At 38.7% G+C, this 18,651-nt stretch overlaps 1 protein-coding gene across 2 annotated transcripts in view; it reads right to left on the bottom strand.

Moving 5' to 3' along the window:
* Positions 1–5,612: 5,612 nt before the first annotated feature.
* The window catches only part of CDCA2 (cell division cycle associated 2), a 50,055-nt gene continuing 37,016 nt past the window's right edge, over positions 5,613–18,651 (bottom strand). Inside the window, exons 14-15 of one of the 2 annotated variants that reach the window (XM_011968843.1) lie at positions 9,977–10,148; positions 5,613–7,010 (exon numbers count right to left, since the gene is read on the bottom strand). In XM_011968843.1, coding sequence (XP_011824233.1) covers positions 5,779–7,010; positions 9,977–10,148 — 1,404 coding nt within the window. In that variant the 3' untranslated portion in view covers positions 5,613–5,778. Of the gene's footprint in view, positions 7,011–9,957; positions 10,149–18,651 lie in introns of both variants that reach the window. The other variant, XM_011968844.1, reaches the window with a different exon arrangement.

Genomic DNA, 18,651 nt, shown 5'->3' with positions numbered 1-18,651 from the left:
TTATTAATTAATTTATATTTTGTAGAGGTAGGGTCTTATCATGTTGCCCAGGCTGGTCTCAAACTCCTGGGCTCAAGCCATCCTCCTGCCTTGGCCTCCCAAAGTGCTGGGATTACAAGTGTGAGCCACCATGCCTGGCTAATTTTTATACTAAACCAAACTATAATAAAAGCTTCAATTTATGAAAATAAATGAGTCATGCTTATTAATTTTTAGCAAATTGAATATTGAACCTTACTTTAATTCACCTTATTTTCTTACTGCTCTACAGAGTCCAAAGAGAGAATTATTTCTTGGTGACAATCTTTCAGTGACTTAGTGTCAAATTTTAAATCATAAACTGTAGTAAATAGTTTCTAGAGGACTAGGCTGAACGCAGAGGCGCCCAGATCAGTTAGTTTCCTTGCTGTGTCTCTGATAGCCTGTCATTGCTGGCTTGGCTTCTTGCACCCAAATGGTACTACAAGTCTGGGTGTATAACTGAAGGCCCCAGACAGATGTAGTTGGCCAACCTTTTGCTTCTTCTGGCCTCTCTACTCTCCAAAAAAAACTTGAACTATGATTTAAAAAAATCCAAAACTTTCTCATATACTCGCGGTGGCATGATATTGATAGAATAGACATACAGATGAATAGAATAATATCCAGAAATAGATATACACATATAAGGTCAAATAATTTTAACAGAGGTGTCAATGTAATTCAATGAGAAATGGTTAATCTTTTCAACAAATGGTGTTGAATGATTTTCATTAAAAATAAAAGACCCGGCCGGGCGTGGTGGCTCACGCCTGTAATCCCAGCACTTTGGGAGGCCGAGGCAGGTGGATCATGAGGTCAGGAGATTGAGACCATCCTGGCTGACACGGTGAAACCCCGTCTCTAATAAAAAAAAATACAAAAAATTAGCCAGGCGCAGTGGCGGGCGCCTGTAGTCCCAGCTACTCTGGAGGCTGAGGCAGGAGAATGGCGTGAAGCCGGAGGTGGAGCATGCAGTGAGCCGAGATCGCGCCACCGCACTCAGTCTGGGCGACAGAGCAACACTCCGTCTCAAAAAAAAAATAAAAAAGTGAAAAAAAAAAAACCCACCTTCATCTTACACAAGAAAATGAATGTGGATCTAACACTTAAGTGAGAGCTAAAACTATACAACTGGAAGAATACACAGGAGAAAATCTTTGTGCCTTTGAGTTAGGCAAAGATTTCTTAGCTAGGACACAAAAAGCATATGCTTAAAGTAAAAACAAGGTAAACTGGACTTCATCAAAATGAAATCTGTTCTTCAAAAGACACTGCTAGAGAAATAAAAAGACAAGCCACAGAATGGGAAAAAATATTTTAAGAGACATATCCAATAAAGGATGTGTATCTAAATGTACAGATTCTTGTAACTCAGTAATAGTAAGACAATAACAGCAACAACAAATGTGGGCAAGAAATTTGGACAGATATCTCAACAAGGAAGATAGAAAGATGGCAAATAAGCATAGGAGAGATGTTCAATATCATTAGTCATTAGAGAAATAAATCAAAACCCATGAGAAACTACTGCACACATACTACAATGGCTAAAATGAAAAAAGGCCAACAATACCAGATGCTGGTGAAGATGTGGAGCAAACAAAACGACGTGTTGCCAGTGGAAATGCAAAATCATGCAGCCACTATGGAAAAGTTTGGCAGCTTCTTAAAAAGGTAAACATATATTAATACTACCACCATACAGCCCAGCAACCCTACCACCAGATATTTATGCAAGATAAATGAAAACATGTGACTATAAAAAAGGATCCATATGTGAATGGTTATAGCAGCTTTATTCATAATAGCCCCAAACCAGAAATAATCCAAATATCCATCAAGTGGTAAACTGATAAACAAGTTTTGGTACGTCTATAAAATGGAATAAACAAGTATCAGCAATAAACAAGTATCAACTACTGATAGCATGCAAGCATGGGGGAATCTCAATAGTATTATGCTAAGCTAAAGACACAAAGGAAGGCCGGGCGCCGTGGCTCACGCCTGTAATCCCAGCACTTTGGGAGGCCGAGATGGGTGGATCACGAGGTCAGGAGATCGAGACCATCCTGGCTAACACGGTGAAACCCATCTCTACTAAAAAATTCAAAAAAACTAGCCGGGCGAGGTGGCGGGCGCCTGTAGTCCCAGCTACTCGGGAGGCTGAGGCAGGAGAATGGCGTGAACCCCGGAGGCGGAGCTTGCAGTGAACCGAGATCGCGCCACTGCACTCCAGCCTAGGAGACAGAGCGAGAGAGCGAGACTCGGTCTCAAAAAAAAAAGGAGTATATATTGTAGGATCTCATTTGTATGACAGTCTGGAGAAGACAGAACTGTAACACTAGAAATCAGATGAGCAGTTGTGAAGACCTGGGGTTGGCGGGTAGACAATTGGCTATAAAGAGGCAGGAGGAATTTTGGGGTGACAGAAATGTCCTATTACTTGATTGTGGCACTAGTTACATGGCTGTATAAATTTGCCAAAATTCTGGATGCTTTACAAAAGCGAACTTCACTGTAGGTTAATTATACCTCAATAAACTTGACTTTGAAAAGTAGCTCTTTCAGTCTAAAGCATGAACCAGGCATAATTAATCATTCTGTCCTCCATATGCCAGGTCTAAGGCTCACCCTCAATTCTGCAGCTTAAATGGAAGTAGAGGCAGTAGTGACAGAAGATGGAAGCAAAATGGCATTAAGTAGTAGGAACAGAAAATGAGAGGCAGAAAGAAGGCAAGGATACTAAAATGTGTGTAAGGGGAATTAGCCAGTTAAGATGCACAGAAGAGAACGTAATCATTTTAATTTCAAGGAATTTATCTTACAGATATTATTTTCAACAAGCCCAATATGGCTTTGTATTTGCTATATTTACTGCTATAATTGCAAAAGCTGGAGACAACTGACATTCATCCATTAGTGAGGAGATAGCCACCTTCATTACAGATGTTCAAGGTATATGCAGAGGTTAAAAAAGACTGAAACAGCAGCACTAGGGCTATCCATAAAAAGACTAAAGGATACTCATGGCATTTTGTTGAATTAAAAAAACCAAGTGGCAGAATGGTACATACAGTGATCCTGTTAGAAAACAACAAAACGATGCATGCATGTTTACACGGGAAAGGTCTGAAAGGTGCACGCCAGGTGTTAAGTGCTTGCACAGAGAGAGCTGCAGAGAGGAGGGTGTGGCTGGATGACACCTACGTGGAATGGAAGGAAGATAGATTCCACATTTCCACTTTTAAATTCTATACAGTTCTGTGTTTTTCAATAGATACATACTATTTATGTAAGAAAAATGAGTAAAAATAGAGGGCCACACAGGCCACAGCCATTAGGTTATGCACAGAGAAGGAAAAACTTCAGAGGTTGTGCTGCCATCTTCTGGAACAAACAAGAATGTACAGGAACAGAAACATGATGGAAGGACGTCAAGGGTTATCGCAGTGAAAAACTACGGCAGGAAAAAAAAATTTTGAAGCCAAGCTTTTGATTTCACCATTAATGAAAACAAATGGGAAAACAACAACAACAACAACAACAACAAAAAACCAAGAATGACCAAATACAGAAATTATTAATGTTTTACAAATCTTGTACAAACGAGACCTGGTAGATAAAACTGCATCTAACTTGCTTTGATTGTTCGTATCTGTTCTTTTTAGGAAAAACGCCTATTGGTTATTGACAAATGCTGACAAATGTTTATAATGAAACATTTTGAAACTAAGGGCGTGTTTACATTTTTAACTGCTGCTAGAAAAAGAGAACATTTCACATTTGAAAAACCATGCCCAAATCACAGATTGGAAATATTTCCCTCATTCTCATCAGCACTTTTTGAGAAATAAAACAAAGCATGTGAAATTTTAAAAATTACAATACAATTGAGATAATATATGATCATAGAAAATAGGGAGTGAAACAATAATAGTTGTTAGTCTCCATATTAGACAAGGTAGAAATGCAAAACAATTTTATTAGGTTTCTGAAAGTTTTCTTTTCAAATCATTAAAACGAAAAAGCTTCAGAGAAGCTAATTCGTTCATTTTCTTGGGTGGGGGCAGTGGTGAACTTGTTTTTAGTGGTAGTGATTTGCCAACACCACCAAACTAGAAATGGAAAAAAAGAGTCTATAAATAATTTACATGTAAAGATAAAAGAATTTTAAAAACAATCCACCCTTGAGTAGAAGAAATTGGGGATCACTTTGAGTGTTAATGTAAAATACATTAGTCTTTAGCAGCGGGAGTTCCAGACCTGCCGGTGCCAAGAAGGTAACAAATAGTCTCTATGTAAGAAGGGGGAAATGGGTGCCCAGCGGGAGCTTTCTTCCCTGCTGTGTTATTTATAGAGAGCTCTATTTGTTAACATGTTTCTGCTATCATGGAGAGGGGGAGTTTAATGATTTAAAGGATTTCAAAGACAATTGTTTAATGATATAATGATTTATGTGCATTCATAAATTCCAGATATATGGCAATTTAGTTTTTCAAACGGCTATCACTGAAACAGCCATAGGAGATGTTGCAAAAGCTAGAGAAACCAAGTCAAGTGCCAGACATTACAAAAGAAAAAGAATCGCTGGAAAACTCAGTGTTAAAAAAATCAGTGACCTACCACCACACTTAGTGTTAGTAAACTAACTTTCTCAGTGAGTTTTGGTTTTTAAAACTTTTAATGGAAAATCATGAATCAAGTCCTAAACTGCCTGTGACTAATTAGAATAATCTGAGAGCCCAGTCTTTAACTGAACTGTTATATTTTCACCAAAAAAAAAAAAAAAAAAAAAAAAAAAAAAAAAAAAGCTAACGTGAGAAGTGAAGATATTTGAAGATATAAAGCCAATGGACTCCAGCCTGGGCAACAGAGTGAGACTCTGTCTCAATAAAAAAAAAAAAAAAAAACCCCACAAAACCAATCCTCTCACACACACACACACACACAACAAAACATACAGGAATCTTATTTGAAGGAATGAATAGTTTCATATCAGAGTTATTTCTAAATTATATATTCATTTATAGTGATGAATTTATAAGACTGTGGTTACTGAAAGAATTTTCTGAAATTTCTTGTTTAGGATTTAAACTATTAAAATAAAAATCTCATTTGGGACAGATAAAACAAACCATCAAAGCTTCTCTTAAATTTAACCAAAAGGAAAACAAGTTTTGTAATTTCAACTTCTGTCAGTTAAAATTCATAGCCAGGTTTTTTTTTTTCCTATTTAAAGAAAAATACATATCTCACCTGCTTTAAGTCTTAAAGTTTATATTTCCTTCAATTTTAATAAAGTTCCATTAATTCTATCAATTTGTCTTTTGTGGGGGAAAATCAAAAACAAAAACAAAAAACAAACCTCTTATCCAGATAAAATTAGCCAATTCTAAAAGATGCTTCTAACAACAGAGTCTAAAATTTCAGTGGTAAATATGTACTTAAAAATATATATACTGAAAAAAAGTCTAAAAATTGAGAGATGTCTTGTTGGGCCTAAAAACAACCCCTTTAGCGAAATAGTAATAAAGCATTTACTCTCTGAGGAAAGACGAATATATTTAATAGAATGTTTTCTATCTGAATGGTGAAGAAACTTATTTATTTCTACATAAAAGTAGGTTCAACTCAAATGAGTTTATTTATTAGCAACTTTTGAAACACCGAGGTTGAACAGAGAATGGGAACTAGACAGATCATTTCAGCATAGATGGTTACTTTCCATCTTGCCACAGACTCTGCAGGAAATGTCAATTACTGCTTTCTTTCTCCATTATGCTCAATCCTTTCCAAGGCAGTCAGAGAGCTCTCTCCCTTCCCATTAAGAGAGGATCTTCTCCGGTAGCCTTTGAACTGGGAAGTGGCTTTAGTATTTGCAAGTGTAGATATACAAAAGCTCTTCCTCCTCTTACCAGGTTCATCAGAAGAACCAGCAGCAGGGCCCTGGCTGTTTTCTTGATCTGAGACGGGAGGTGCCATCTGTGGCTTTTGTCTGGAGGACACAGTTTCTTTTCTGGGAGACATACTTTCAAATCCACTGCTGTCAAATGTACATATTGTTCTTCTTTTGGCTTTTTGGGAAGTGGAAGGAAGTGGAAGTGAAATCCATACAAGCCCTTCGTTTTCCAAATCTTTCTGTAGCCTTGTGCTACGTCGCACTTTGGTTTCACTATTTCTCCTCCGAAAGGTTTGCTCAATGGCATCAGACAAATCTTTAAACAGTTCAGAATTTTCTACACTAATTTCTACAGAGCTGCCCACATTGGAGGAGGGTGTGTGATTGCCCTTTTTTTCCAAATGTAAACTTTGACCATCAGAATAATACATGGAGCGTCTTCTATCTTTCCTGTCTCTGCAACTCTTAACACTGCTACTTTCCATGGGTTTTCTTCCCAAATCCTCACTTTGGCTGTTAGATTCTTTCATATTTTCAATTAAGACATCTCCTAAGCAATGACAGTCTTTTTGAGAGTTAGGCATTAAACGATTGCATTGTAGTTTTCCTTCTGCAGCTACTAAGAAGTCATCCTTTCTTTTACACTTTATGTTTAGATCTGGTGAAATTTTCAAGATTTGACAAAGGTTTTCTGCATTTTGACGAGCAGCAGCAGCAAATTCTTGACCCTGTTGCAGGGTCAGAGCAGGTTTGGGACTATCTGATGCCACATGTTCTTCAGGTACAGAAGCACAAGAAGCAGGACTGTCAGCTCCAGCTTCTGGTTCATTTTCACTTTCTGACTTAGTTTTTGCTTTTGGAATATTTTTATTTTCATTAATGTTCATTATATTTGTATTTGGATCTTCATCAGAAGTAGCATAGACAACCGATGAGGAACTTTTCATATAAGAGCAAAATTCAGACACATCATATTTATCAAAGCCTTGATGCATATGCAAATCTGGGTCGTGAGGCAAAAGATCCTTTCTTTTCACTGGATTTTTAGGAGCCTTCACTTCTTCCAGTTTGCCATTTGAGTTGAAATAACCTATGGGCATGTAAATAGGTTTCAATCGAATTAAAAAGTAACAATGGGAATGAACTTTACATTTATTAAATAATCAGGTGCCCTGCTTTGTTTTTGTGTTTTAAGCATTCACAAGACCCACAAATGTTACACTGTACTTGCCCATCTGTCATCCTCCTCCTCCTCTCTTAGTTCTCCCATGATCCACAGGTTAAGAAAATAGGTATTCAACGCATGAATTAATAAAGCATATAAAACTAAAACCATGAAAGTGAGAACGCCATCTGAAACTGCTTCCTGCATTCTAACACCCTTCCCATGCTACAGGGTCCATTAGCACGAGGCAGCGACATTTCCCATTTCCCTGAAAATGAATGACTGCAAATGGGCAACATTATGCTTCTGAAACTTTCTACCAAGGTATCCTCCGAAACACGGGAGGGAAAATGTGGAATTCTGGGGGTATTTGAGGACTTACGAGCTAAAACAGCATGCCTGAAGACACTCAGGTCTCATGCCCTTTGTTAAAAATTACTATAAAGTGCACTGTACTCTCAAGCAGAACCATGTTTGTTTCAATATTATAAAAATTAACCCTTAATTCCTCAGCCTTTGACTAAATATCCTCCAGGAAGATACACATGGGCAGCCTTTCATGTGTTTCTGGCACATCAGAGGTGGAAAAACCATCATCAAATTGGTAACACAGCCCACATGAGTTCAGGCTTTATGAGTTCTAAATCTTAGAACAATTAGATGCAATCTTTGTTACCTCAGATGATGTTTTTCAGTGGTCAGTCAAATGAATAAAGTATTTTAAACAAAATAAAAACTAAAAGATTTATAAAACATAAGGTGAGCCACAAGTCTAAAAAAATCAATGTTTCCATTTAAAAATATATCCATGACTAAGGTACTTAAAATTATGTCACTTAAAGCTACAGACTAAACAGATCAGTGTCCACTCAATGCCAACCAATGTTAGTTGGGTTCTTTAGACAGCTTTAAAAATTGATATTTATGGCCGGGCACAGTGACTCACACCTGTAATCCCAGCACTTTGGGAGGCCGAGGCAGGCATATTACCTGAGGTCAGGAGTTTGAGACCAGCCTGGCCAACATTGTGAAACCCTGTCTCTACTAAAAATACAAAATTAGCCAGGCGTGGTGGTACGTGCTTGTAGTCCCAGTTACCTGGGAGGCTGAGGCAGGAGAATTGCTGGAACCCAGGAGGTGGAGGTTGCAGTGAGCCAACACTGAGCCACTGCACTCCAGCCTGGGCGACAGAGTGAGACTCCATCTCAAAAAACAAACTAACTAACTAACAAAAAGATATATATTTCGCATAAAATCCAACATACTAGAGAAGGAAGGTAAAGGAGATATAGGGAGATAGGAAAGGAGAAAGAGATAAAGGAAGGAAGGAGCTGAATTGCTTTAAATCCATGTAGCAGGTGATACCACTGGTTACAGATAAAAAATGCTTTAGGTATTTTTAAAAATAAATTCTCTAATAGGATGCAAGATGGAAAATTTTACTACAATCACTGTTTAAAAATCTTTTGAAAAACTCCTGTTAGAACCAGAGATGTAATGAAAATAAGACTTAGTTTCCACTCTCAAGGAGACTGAAGTTTTAGGGAACAGGGGAACACAGAAAATAGATCATCATAAAACCAGGTGATGGAAGTATGTTGCAGAGTATTCCTGGAAAAACAGACAGTACAGCAAAATCTTGGAAGATAAGCAACATTAGGTCAGATTAAAAAGAGGTAGAGTGGCGGATGCCCTGTCGCAACACAGCCTGTGAGAAAGCATGGCAGGAGAAGAGTGTGTGCCAGGACACGTGCGACAGAGGGGTGGCTGTTTATTTAAACTCCTGCGCTACCCTAATGTTAAGCAGGACGCAGAAGCCAAGAGTCTATGGTGGCATGTACCTCATTCATCCTCAAGTCTATTATTAATCTTGTATGGTATTCTGCAAATAGGAGGCAGGCTACAAATATCTGATGATTGACAAAGGTAGTCATTTAAAAAATGATTCTATACAAATCAACACACCAAGTGGACACATATTATCATTTTCAGGCAAGACAGCGTGGCTCGTGTCTGTAATCTCAGTACTTTGGGAGGCTGAGGCAGGAAGACTGCTTGAGCCCAGGAGTTCGAGACCAGCCTGGGCAACACAGGGACACCCTATCTCTACTAAAAATTAAAAAAAAAAAAAAAATCCTTATTATTTTCATCAAGATCCAGTCCGTTTAAAATTTGGGCATTAGAAACCAGAAACAATTCCATTTTTTATCTACCCCATATATCAACTGACTTGATAATAAAATAACTTTCAAGGTAATCAAGCTCAATTTATATGTATTATTTTTAGAAAACGCTCAGTAGTGCCAACTCTAACAAAACATCCTTAACTCATATAAGGTATACATATTACTGAACCATAACCTCGTTCACATTTTTTGTTCCTTGTTCTTTAAAGACAGGGTCTTGCTAGGTTGCCCAGGCTGGCCTCAAACTCCTGAGCTCAAGCAATCCTTCCGCCTTAGGCTCTCAAATGGTTGGGATCACAGGCAGGTGCCCCAGCTCTCGTTCACTGCATCCAGCTCTCGTTCACTTTCAACGATGGACTACACCACCAAATGGAATTTATTTTCACAAAATGCTTTAAAAAGCAAAAGGAAACAGGATGCACAGAAATTATTACTGATATTATAAGCAAAATCTTGTGTCTTGGTTTTCCTGGGGAAAGGATCCAGAGTTTCCATCAGATTCTGAAAAGGGTCTAAGCCACCTACAAGTTAAAAGTGACTCTCTTTCCTCCACTAGAAATGCTCATGGTAATGTGAGGAAACGTTGCTTTTTAAATTTACGTACTCTTTACATAGTGAATGGGAAAAAAGTGAAAAAAGTAAAATAGCAACGAAGAAGGTGACGAGAAAAGATAAAACATAACTACCAGGAAAAGGTGAGGATACCTGAACCCAGTCTTCGGATGCTTGGAACTGAAGGTGTCATCTCAGAGACTTCAGGCAGCTCAGGAATAGGACTGAGGAGGGGCTTCTTAGAAGCAATGTCTCTTTCCCCATATAAAGATTTCTGAACACTTTTCTTTCCCTTTCCTTTCTTCTTTCTGCAACTTTTTAAAACCTGAGAAAATGCATTAAAACATTGCAATTGCGAAAGATGTAGCACCACGTAAAATTTTGATCCTTTAACTAGTTATTATTATTATTTTTTCAGACAAGGTCTCCCTCTGTCATCCAGGCTGGAGTGCAGTGGCACAATCTCGGCTCACTGCAACTTCTGCCCCCCTGCTCAATCAATCCTCCCATCAGCCTCCCAAGTAGCTGCGACCACAGGTGCACACCACCACGACCGGCTTTTTATTTTGTATTTTTGGTAGAGATGGGGTCTCACCATGTTGCCCAGGCTTGCCTCAAATTCCTGAGCTCAAGCGATCCTCCTGCCTTGGCCTCCCAAAGTGCTGGGATTACAAGTGTGAGCCATAACACCCAGCCTGACCCTTCAACTTCTATAATATCTCTAATTATTGTTTATACAGTGCTTTATTGAATAGATCACTCTTATATTTCATTTAAAATTGTAAGCATCTAAATCGAGGGTAGGAAGTCAGGTAACTTCCACAAAGTCAAATAAACTACAAAGCAGGATTCGGTTTATAAATTGTATGGTAGCTTTCTACATTTCCACAAGGCACTTGCCAAAACAAGGGCTGGATAAATGAAAAAATATATGAGATGCTTTAGAACTAACTACATGAATGTAACGTCATGAGATATTTGTAAGCAGCACACAGTTATGATGACTCAGGATTAACCTAGTGTGAGTTACATACTGCAAGCTATGGGAGACTGCTTTATGCTCCTAGGTCTGGATGAAGAAACAGTAGGTGTGTATGTAAAATATGAAGAAAACACAAAGCTAGCTGAATCTGCAGATTCAAACAACAGATGATTTAATCAAGATTCAGTCAAAACAAAATGGATTTTAACAAGCACAAGCAGAAGATGGAAGACAAAGGTCTGACATTAGTTGATGGAAAATGTAGGTTTCCATAAAAATTAAAAGTCGCTTAATATATCCAGAATGGAGTATTACATTCAATTCTCAGCGCCATGTCAGTAACTAAGAAACAACGTTTTATGTTTTTAAAAAAGTTTCATATGGAAGACTTCAGGGAAATGCTGTACTGAAATATTAGAAAGACAGACTGCTATGGGCAAAAGGAATGAGATATATTCAATGTGATAATGTTGAAGAGAACCAGAATTTAGGGACAACACAAAACATATTAACAACACAGGCCAGGTGTGGTGGCTCACGCCTGTAATCCCAGCACTTTGGGAGGCCAAGGTGGGCAGATCATGAGCTCAGGAGATCGAGACCATCCTGGCCAACATGGTGAAAACCGTCTCTACTAAAAATACAAAAATTAACTGGGCATGGTGGTGCACATTTGTAGTCCCAGCTACTCAGGAGGCTGAGGCAGAAGAATTGCTTGAACTAGGGAGGTAGAAGTTGCAATGACCCGAGATCGCGCCACTGCACTCCAGCTTGGCAACAGAGCAAGACTCCATCTCAAAAAAAAAAAAAAATCCAGAAAGTGGAATTCATTCACACATTTATTGAGACTGCTGTGTGAGAGGTAATAACTTGCCAGGTGTGGGATCTAGAAGCAAAGAGGATGTGTTCTTCAAGGAGCTGCTGGTGTAAAGGAAAGGAGTTACCATGCACACGCACCATCGCACCATGACAGGCTATGTGAACTGAGAAGATGGGTACCCAGCCTGCAGGAGGTGTTCAAGATCGGCTCCACGGAAAATGTAATGTCTAAGTCAAATCTCAAAGAAGCAAGGGCTGTTTTGGCCTATTATGGGGACGATGCAGAAAGGCTTTTCAAAGAGGGGAATGCCACGTGCCTGAACTCAAAGTGAGACAGCGCAGCTACACGTGCAGGGCTACATGCAGCAAGACATGGCCCGTGGATCCATGCAGAAGTGACAGGAGCAGAGCCCTTGTCACAGTGACTTGAATGAAAGCAATGAGGGCTCACTGCATGGTGACTTTGGGAGTGTCAACGTTTGATCTTAAATTTAAGAAAGGTCATTTGGGTGACAGCACAGCATATTTAGGTGAAACTAATGGTGAGATTCAAGAGTACAGAAATGGCACAAAACTATGTGCTCCCTGAGAAATCTATAGATATCCTGTGAAAACAAAACATTCCACAGAAAAATAATTTTAGAACTGTACAAGATGAATGTTCCTCCTGGTGATTTACAGTGTACATTTAACATGAAATTCTCTGAGAAGTCCACAGTATAAATAATCTCTATACACATTAGGAAAGTGCTGGGTTAAATATTTTTCCAGTAAATATTTTTTTCATGGAACATCTGTTGACATTCCGTGGAACAGTTGGGGAAATGCTGGCTTGGTCAATGAACCTGAAAGCCAAGAGAAAAGAAAAATCTTAACTTGAGGCTCACAGATAAGTTGGAAAAAAAATTAAAAAAAAAATTCGCCTCTGGTGGCAGACACTTTGGGTTAAAGTCCTGACTCTGTTACTTAACTACTTTATAACCCTGGGCAAGTCAACTTTCTGTACCTCATTCTCCTCCTCTGCAAAGCAGGAGTCACAACAGCACACCCCTCATAAAGCTGAGTATTAAATGAGCTGACATGTGATACAGCTGGTTAACGTAGGGCCTGACCCATGGTAAAAGCTATCTTGTTCTCTCAAATTCTTTTCCATTACTTGAGAGTGAATATGAGGAAAAATATCAACACTTTTTTTTTTTTTAAGCCAGGTGTGGTGGCACACCCATGTAGTCCTAGCTCCTCAGGAAGCTAAAGCAGGACTGCTTGAACACAGGAGGTTGAGGCTGCAGCTGAATTATGATCGCACCATTGCACTCCAGCCTGGGCAACACAGTGACTCTTTTTAAAAAACAGAAAAAAAAATTTTAATTGACAAAAATTGAATATACGTATGGCATACAACACCATGTTTCAATATATGTATGCATTGTGGAATGATTAAGTCAAGCTAATGAACATATCGATTACTTCATATACTTTTATTTTTTAATATTAAATTATGCTATTAATATTACTATGCGGCATAGACCCAGTGTGGTCAGTTAACACACTGGGCAATGCCACCAGATTATAACACCAGATTAGCTTCTGATATATGGGTTTAAAAAAAAAAAAAGATCCCCTCTTCTCATGATTTTGGAAATCATGTCCCTGGATCTACAACAGTGCCAAGCACACAGTGGCTACTCCACAAATATGAATGAATGAATGAATGGTCAAAGAAGTACAGTTAAGCTTACATAAAATTTGCTCAATGTGATTGAAAGACTAAATTTCTGTTTTTTCATGGTCATGGGCCAACAAAAGTATTTTACCACCACCTCCCCCGCCAAAAAAAAACAACAATTAAAGCACCTCAGGTCTGTCTGTCCTGAAAACATATCTGGCAGAGCTGATCTTAGTCATAAGAAGATTTCATCAGCAAAGGCCAGAAACTTATCAAAATGTGAATTTACCACAGTACAAAAGCCTTGCTGATAGTGTAATAACGAAGAAGTTGTATATGGTTGGAACCCCTGGGGAAAGCCATTTGATTAAGAAATGGTTACGGTGGATTATGGCTTAGAAAAGCCAAAGAACAACTGAAGGGACTGTCCCTAAAGCAATTCTATTTACTCCAAAATCACTGATTCCTCTTCTCACACAGTGAAGGAGGTCAGGAAGCAGAAGTAAATGTTTATCTTTTGTCTTATTTGCATAATTAAGACTTCTTTAAATTATTTTCAGAGAATAGCTTTAAAATTATTTAAAAATAATTCAGGCCGGCCCGGTGGCTCATGCCTTTAATCCCAACACTTTGGGAGGCCGAGGTGGATGGATTGCTTGAGCTCAGGAATTCAAGACCAGCCTGGGCAACATGATGAAATCTCATCTCTACCAAAAATACAAAAATTAGCTGGGTGTGGTGGTGGGCCCTGTACTCCCAGCTACTAGTGAAGCTTGAAGCAGGAGAATCACTTGAGCCTGGGAGGCGGAGGCTGCAGCGAGCTGAGATCGAGCCACTGCACTCCACATGGGTGACAGACAAAGACTTCGTCTCCAAAAAAAAAAAAAAAAAAAAAAAATTCATAGACATGGCAACAAATCACACCATATAGGAAAGCTTACAGTGATCAAGCACACACTTGCCTGCCCCGGTGCTTACTTATCTGCTGGGTCCAATTTTAGCTCTTGCAGTTAACTCCCTCTTTCTAATAAAGGGTTCATACTGCTATATTTTTAACTTTGTCTAATGGAAAATTTCAAACACCCAAAAAGTACAGAGAATAGTTTACTGAACCCTATGTACCCATCAGCTAACTTCAACAATTACTAGCATATAGAAATCATGATTCACTTTTATTCTCCTAACCCCAGATTAGTTCAAAGCAAATCCCAGACGTTACACATCATTTCATCGGAAAATCCTGCAGTGTCTTGAAGAGTTAAAGGTTCTTTTTCTTTTAGAGACAATTGCAAATACGGTTCAACAATAAAAAAAACTACTGATACACATAACAACCCGGACAAATCTCCAGAGAATTATGCTGAGTGAAAAGCCAGTCCCAGAGTTACACAGTACATGACTCCATTAGGGTAACCTTTTCGAAATGACAAAACTGTAGGAATGGAGAAAAATTCGTGGTTGCCAGGGGATGAGGCGGGGTTATGAGTAGGAAGTGGATGTAGCTACAAAAGGCCATGGGAGAGCTCTCTGGATCTTGGCTGTATCAATATCTTGGCTGTGACACTGAACTATGGTTTTGCAAGATGTCACAATTGGGGGAAACTAGCTAGGAAAAGGGTACTTGGGATCTCTCTGCCTTACCTCTTAGAACAGTGTGTGTATACAGAATGATCGCAAAATTTAAAATGTATGCAGGGGACAGAGGTTCATGTCTGTAATCCCAGCACTTTGGAAGGCCTGGGGGGAGCAGATCACCTGAGGTCAGGGTTTGAGACCCGCCAGGCCAACATGATGAAACCCCGTCTTTAACTAAAAATACAAAAATTAGCTGAGCATGGCGGTGCATGCCTGTAGTACCAGCTACTCGGGAGGCTGAGGCAGGAGAATCACTTGAACCTGGGAGGAGGAGGTTGCAGTGAGCCAAGATCGTGCCACTGCACTCCAGCCTGGGCGACAGAGTGAGACTCTGTTCAAACAAAACAAAAAACAAAACGTAATTCAACAAAACACAAAAACCATGATGGCAATTTTCCCCAGTATCTCCTCAAAGTTCAAATTTCTCCCTTGGCCCATAATTTTTTTTTTTCCCTAAAACAATTGTTCTAATCAGGATCCCAATAAGATCTCCACACGTACCATTGGATTAATGTCTTTTAGTCTCTTTTATACTATAGCTCCTTCTTTTACTTCCCTTGACATTTATTTGGTGAGTAAATTGAGGCATCTTTCCTACAGAATTAGCCAAGTCCTAGATTTGGCTCACTACGGTCAGTGTGTCTATGTTCCTCCATGTCCTATAAATTGGCAATTAGATCTAGAAGCTTGATTAGATTCAGTTTCGATGGACAAATTTGAATACAATTGTATAACCAACAAATTAAAACTTGCATATAATATGGTGGATGAGATGTTTTGACATATGTATACATTGGGACATGATTAAACTAACATCTCCACCACTTCACATAATCATTTTATGGTAAGAACACTTACAGTGTCATCTCTTAGCAATTTTCACATATACATTATTATTTCCTAGTCACCATGCTGTGTAATACATCTCCAGAACTTACTCATCCTGTCTAACTGAAACTTTGTACCCTTGAACCAACATCTCCTCTTCCCCCACCACTCAACCCACTAGCCCTCCTGACAACCACCATTCTATTTTTAGCTTCTGTAAGTTTTTTGTTTGTTTGTTTAAAGATTCCACATGTGAGATCTTCTTGTCTCTCTGTGCCTGGGCTATTTTACTTAACATAATGTCCTTCTATCCTTCTATGCTGTCAAAATGACAGGATTTCTTTAACGCTGAACAGCATTTTGTTGTGTGTGTACACACATATTTTTTCTTTACTCATTCATCTGTTGATGGATACTTAGCCTGAATCTGTAACTTGGTTATCGTTCTTTGATAAACTGATTTCATTTCCTTTGGATACATACCCAGAAGTGGGATTTGCTGGATCATATGGTAGTTCTATTTTTAACTTTTTGAGGAACCCCCATACTGTTTCCCATAATGTCTTGTGAAAATGGATTATTTGGAGTTACCGTGTCATAAACAACTGGAGTCCAGAGACCAGGAGGAAAAAAGCACTTGGGACTGTAAGACTAAATTTAACTACCACCATCACTCACCAATCAGAGTTTACCAGCTCCCCAAAACTTTGCGTAGGGCCAGTGAGTTTTCTTTCTAAATAATATGGAACATTTCTCTTTCCACTCAAAGCCCCAACTTTCTTTGTTCTTAGGACATATCAAAGACCACCTCAGTCTGTGTATGCCCCAAACTGCAATTACATTTTCCCAAATAAAACATTTTGTTTAGAGGTTCAGTTCTATATTTTTAGTTGACTTTGCCAATCAAAACAAGCTGTAGCAATTTACATTCTTACCAACAGTGTACAAAGGGTTCCCTCTTCTCCATATCCTCTCCAATGCTTGTAATCTTTCACCTGTTTGATAATAGCTAGTGATATCTCACTGTGGTTTTAATTTGCATTTCCCTGATGATTAGTGATGTTAGCCATTTGCATGTCTTTTGAGAAATGTCTATTCTGGACCTTTGCCCATTTTTCAATTGGTGTGTTCTTGCTATTGAGCTGTTTGAGTTTCTTACATATTTTGGCTATAAACCCCTTATCAGATGTATGGTTTGTAGTTGTAATATCTTCTCCCATTCTATATGGTGTTTCCTTCCTCTGTTGATTGTTACTATGATGTCACATCAGCCTTTTATCAAATGTTTTAGCAGCTTTGTTGAGCATTTTTTTATTAGCTGGAATTCTTCTATAAACAACGTTTCCCTCATCAACTATTTGTTATTTTATTTTCCTGTTATCAGAAAAATGAGTGGGTATCCTAGCAAGCTTCTGAAGTGTCCATTACTTAAAAAAAGTAATAAACTTACGCATTATTTCATGATTGTACTACTTCAACGCTTTGCAATGCTGATGGTCATATTTGGTCAGTGGAAGCCCCTTGAAGATGGTTTTGTGTCCGCTAACACGACACCAGTAGTTTTATTTAGCATCCTTCCTTGTACTCTGGTACAGACCCAGCCAGGCTCACTTTTTAAATTTGTTGTTGTAAATCTGACAGCAGTCATTTCACCAAGGGACGCTAATCCCTTTTAACTGGTAAGTCTAATGACAATCTATGCACCAGGGATGCTCATGAATTTAAAGCTTTATCAGTGGATAGAGCTGAACAATTCCAATTTCTACTCTTATTTCCAAGTCAAATTTAGTCTTACAAAGTTTTAAATTTCTTGGACTTAAAAATGTATCTTTTGTCTCTTAGTGAATGATTCTTAATGATGGGAAAAATTGCTTATTTGTTTTATTCTAAATTGAGTGCTTCTATTGAGTGTTTCATACTGTTTATAATTTCTTTGCAGTTATTTTTATCCTTAAGATTTATTCCCCTTATAGGGCCAGGTGCGGTGGCTCACGCCTGTAATCCCAGCACTTTGGGAGGCTGAGGCGGGCGGATCATGAGGTCAGGAGATCGAGATCATCCTGGCTAACATGGTGAAACCCAGTCTCTACTAAAAAATACAAAAATTAGCTGGGCATGGCGGCGTGCGCCTGTAGTCCCAGCTACTTGGGAGGCTGAGGCAGGAGAATGGCATGAACCCGGGAGGCGGAGCTTGCAGTGAGCCGAGATTACACCACTGCACTTGAGCCTGGGTGACAGAACGAGACTCCATCTCAAAAAAAAAAAAAAGAAAAGAAAAAAAAAAAAAAAAAAGACTTATCCCCCTTATATTCAAATTTCTAGGTTTGAAAAAATTCTTAATAAGGTTAAGCCACCAACTTGATGTAGTAAGATTACTTTGTCAAATTTTGCTTTCGCTTTTTAGAGGTTGCTCTCTTTCTCCTAACTTTAATTTTGTTTCATAGTCAGGCAGAACATTTAAATGGTCCCACAATCAAAACTAAAAAACAGTACACTTAATGAAGTCTAGCTTGAATTCACATTCTCTCCTGTCTCCTCCCTTCTCCCTATAGCCAGTTTTTAATTTTTCTTTGGCTTATTCTACAACTTAAAAATCGAAACTTTATGTGTGTGTATATACATATACCATTATTATTTTTTAATGGTCTCTACTTTCTTAGACGAAGGGTAATGTATTAGTTTGTAAGGCTACTGTAATAAAATGTCACAGACTATGTAGTTCAAACAACAGAAATTAATTTTCTCCCAGGTTTGGAGGCTGGCAGTGTTGATGGCAGGGCTGGTGTCTCTTGGGACCTCTCTCCTTGGCCTTCAGATGGCCACCCTGTGGCTGTGTCCTCACATGGTCATTTTCTATGCACATGCGTCCCTGGTGTCCCTTTGTGGGTTCGAATTTCC

This window comes from Mandrillus leucophaeus, unplaced genomic scaffold (assembly GCF_000951045.1).
Source record: "Mandrillus leucophaeus isolate KB7577 unplaced genomic scaffold, Mleu.le_1.0 Scaffold86, whole genome shotgun sequence".
NCBI classification, from domain to species: domain Eukaryota; kingdom Metazoa; phylum Chordata; class Mammalia; order Primates; family Cercopithecidae; genus Mandrillus; species Mandrillus leucophaeus.
Note: the sequence above shows the minus strand (reverse complement) of the source record. Positions and strands in the feature narration are given on the sequence as shown.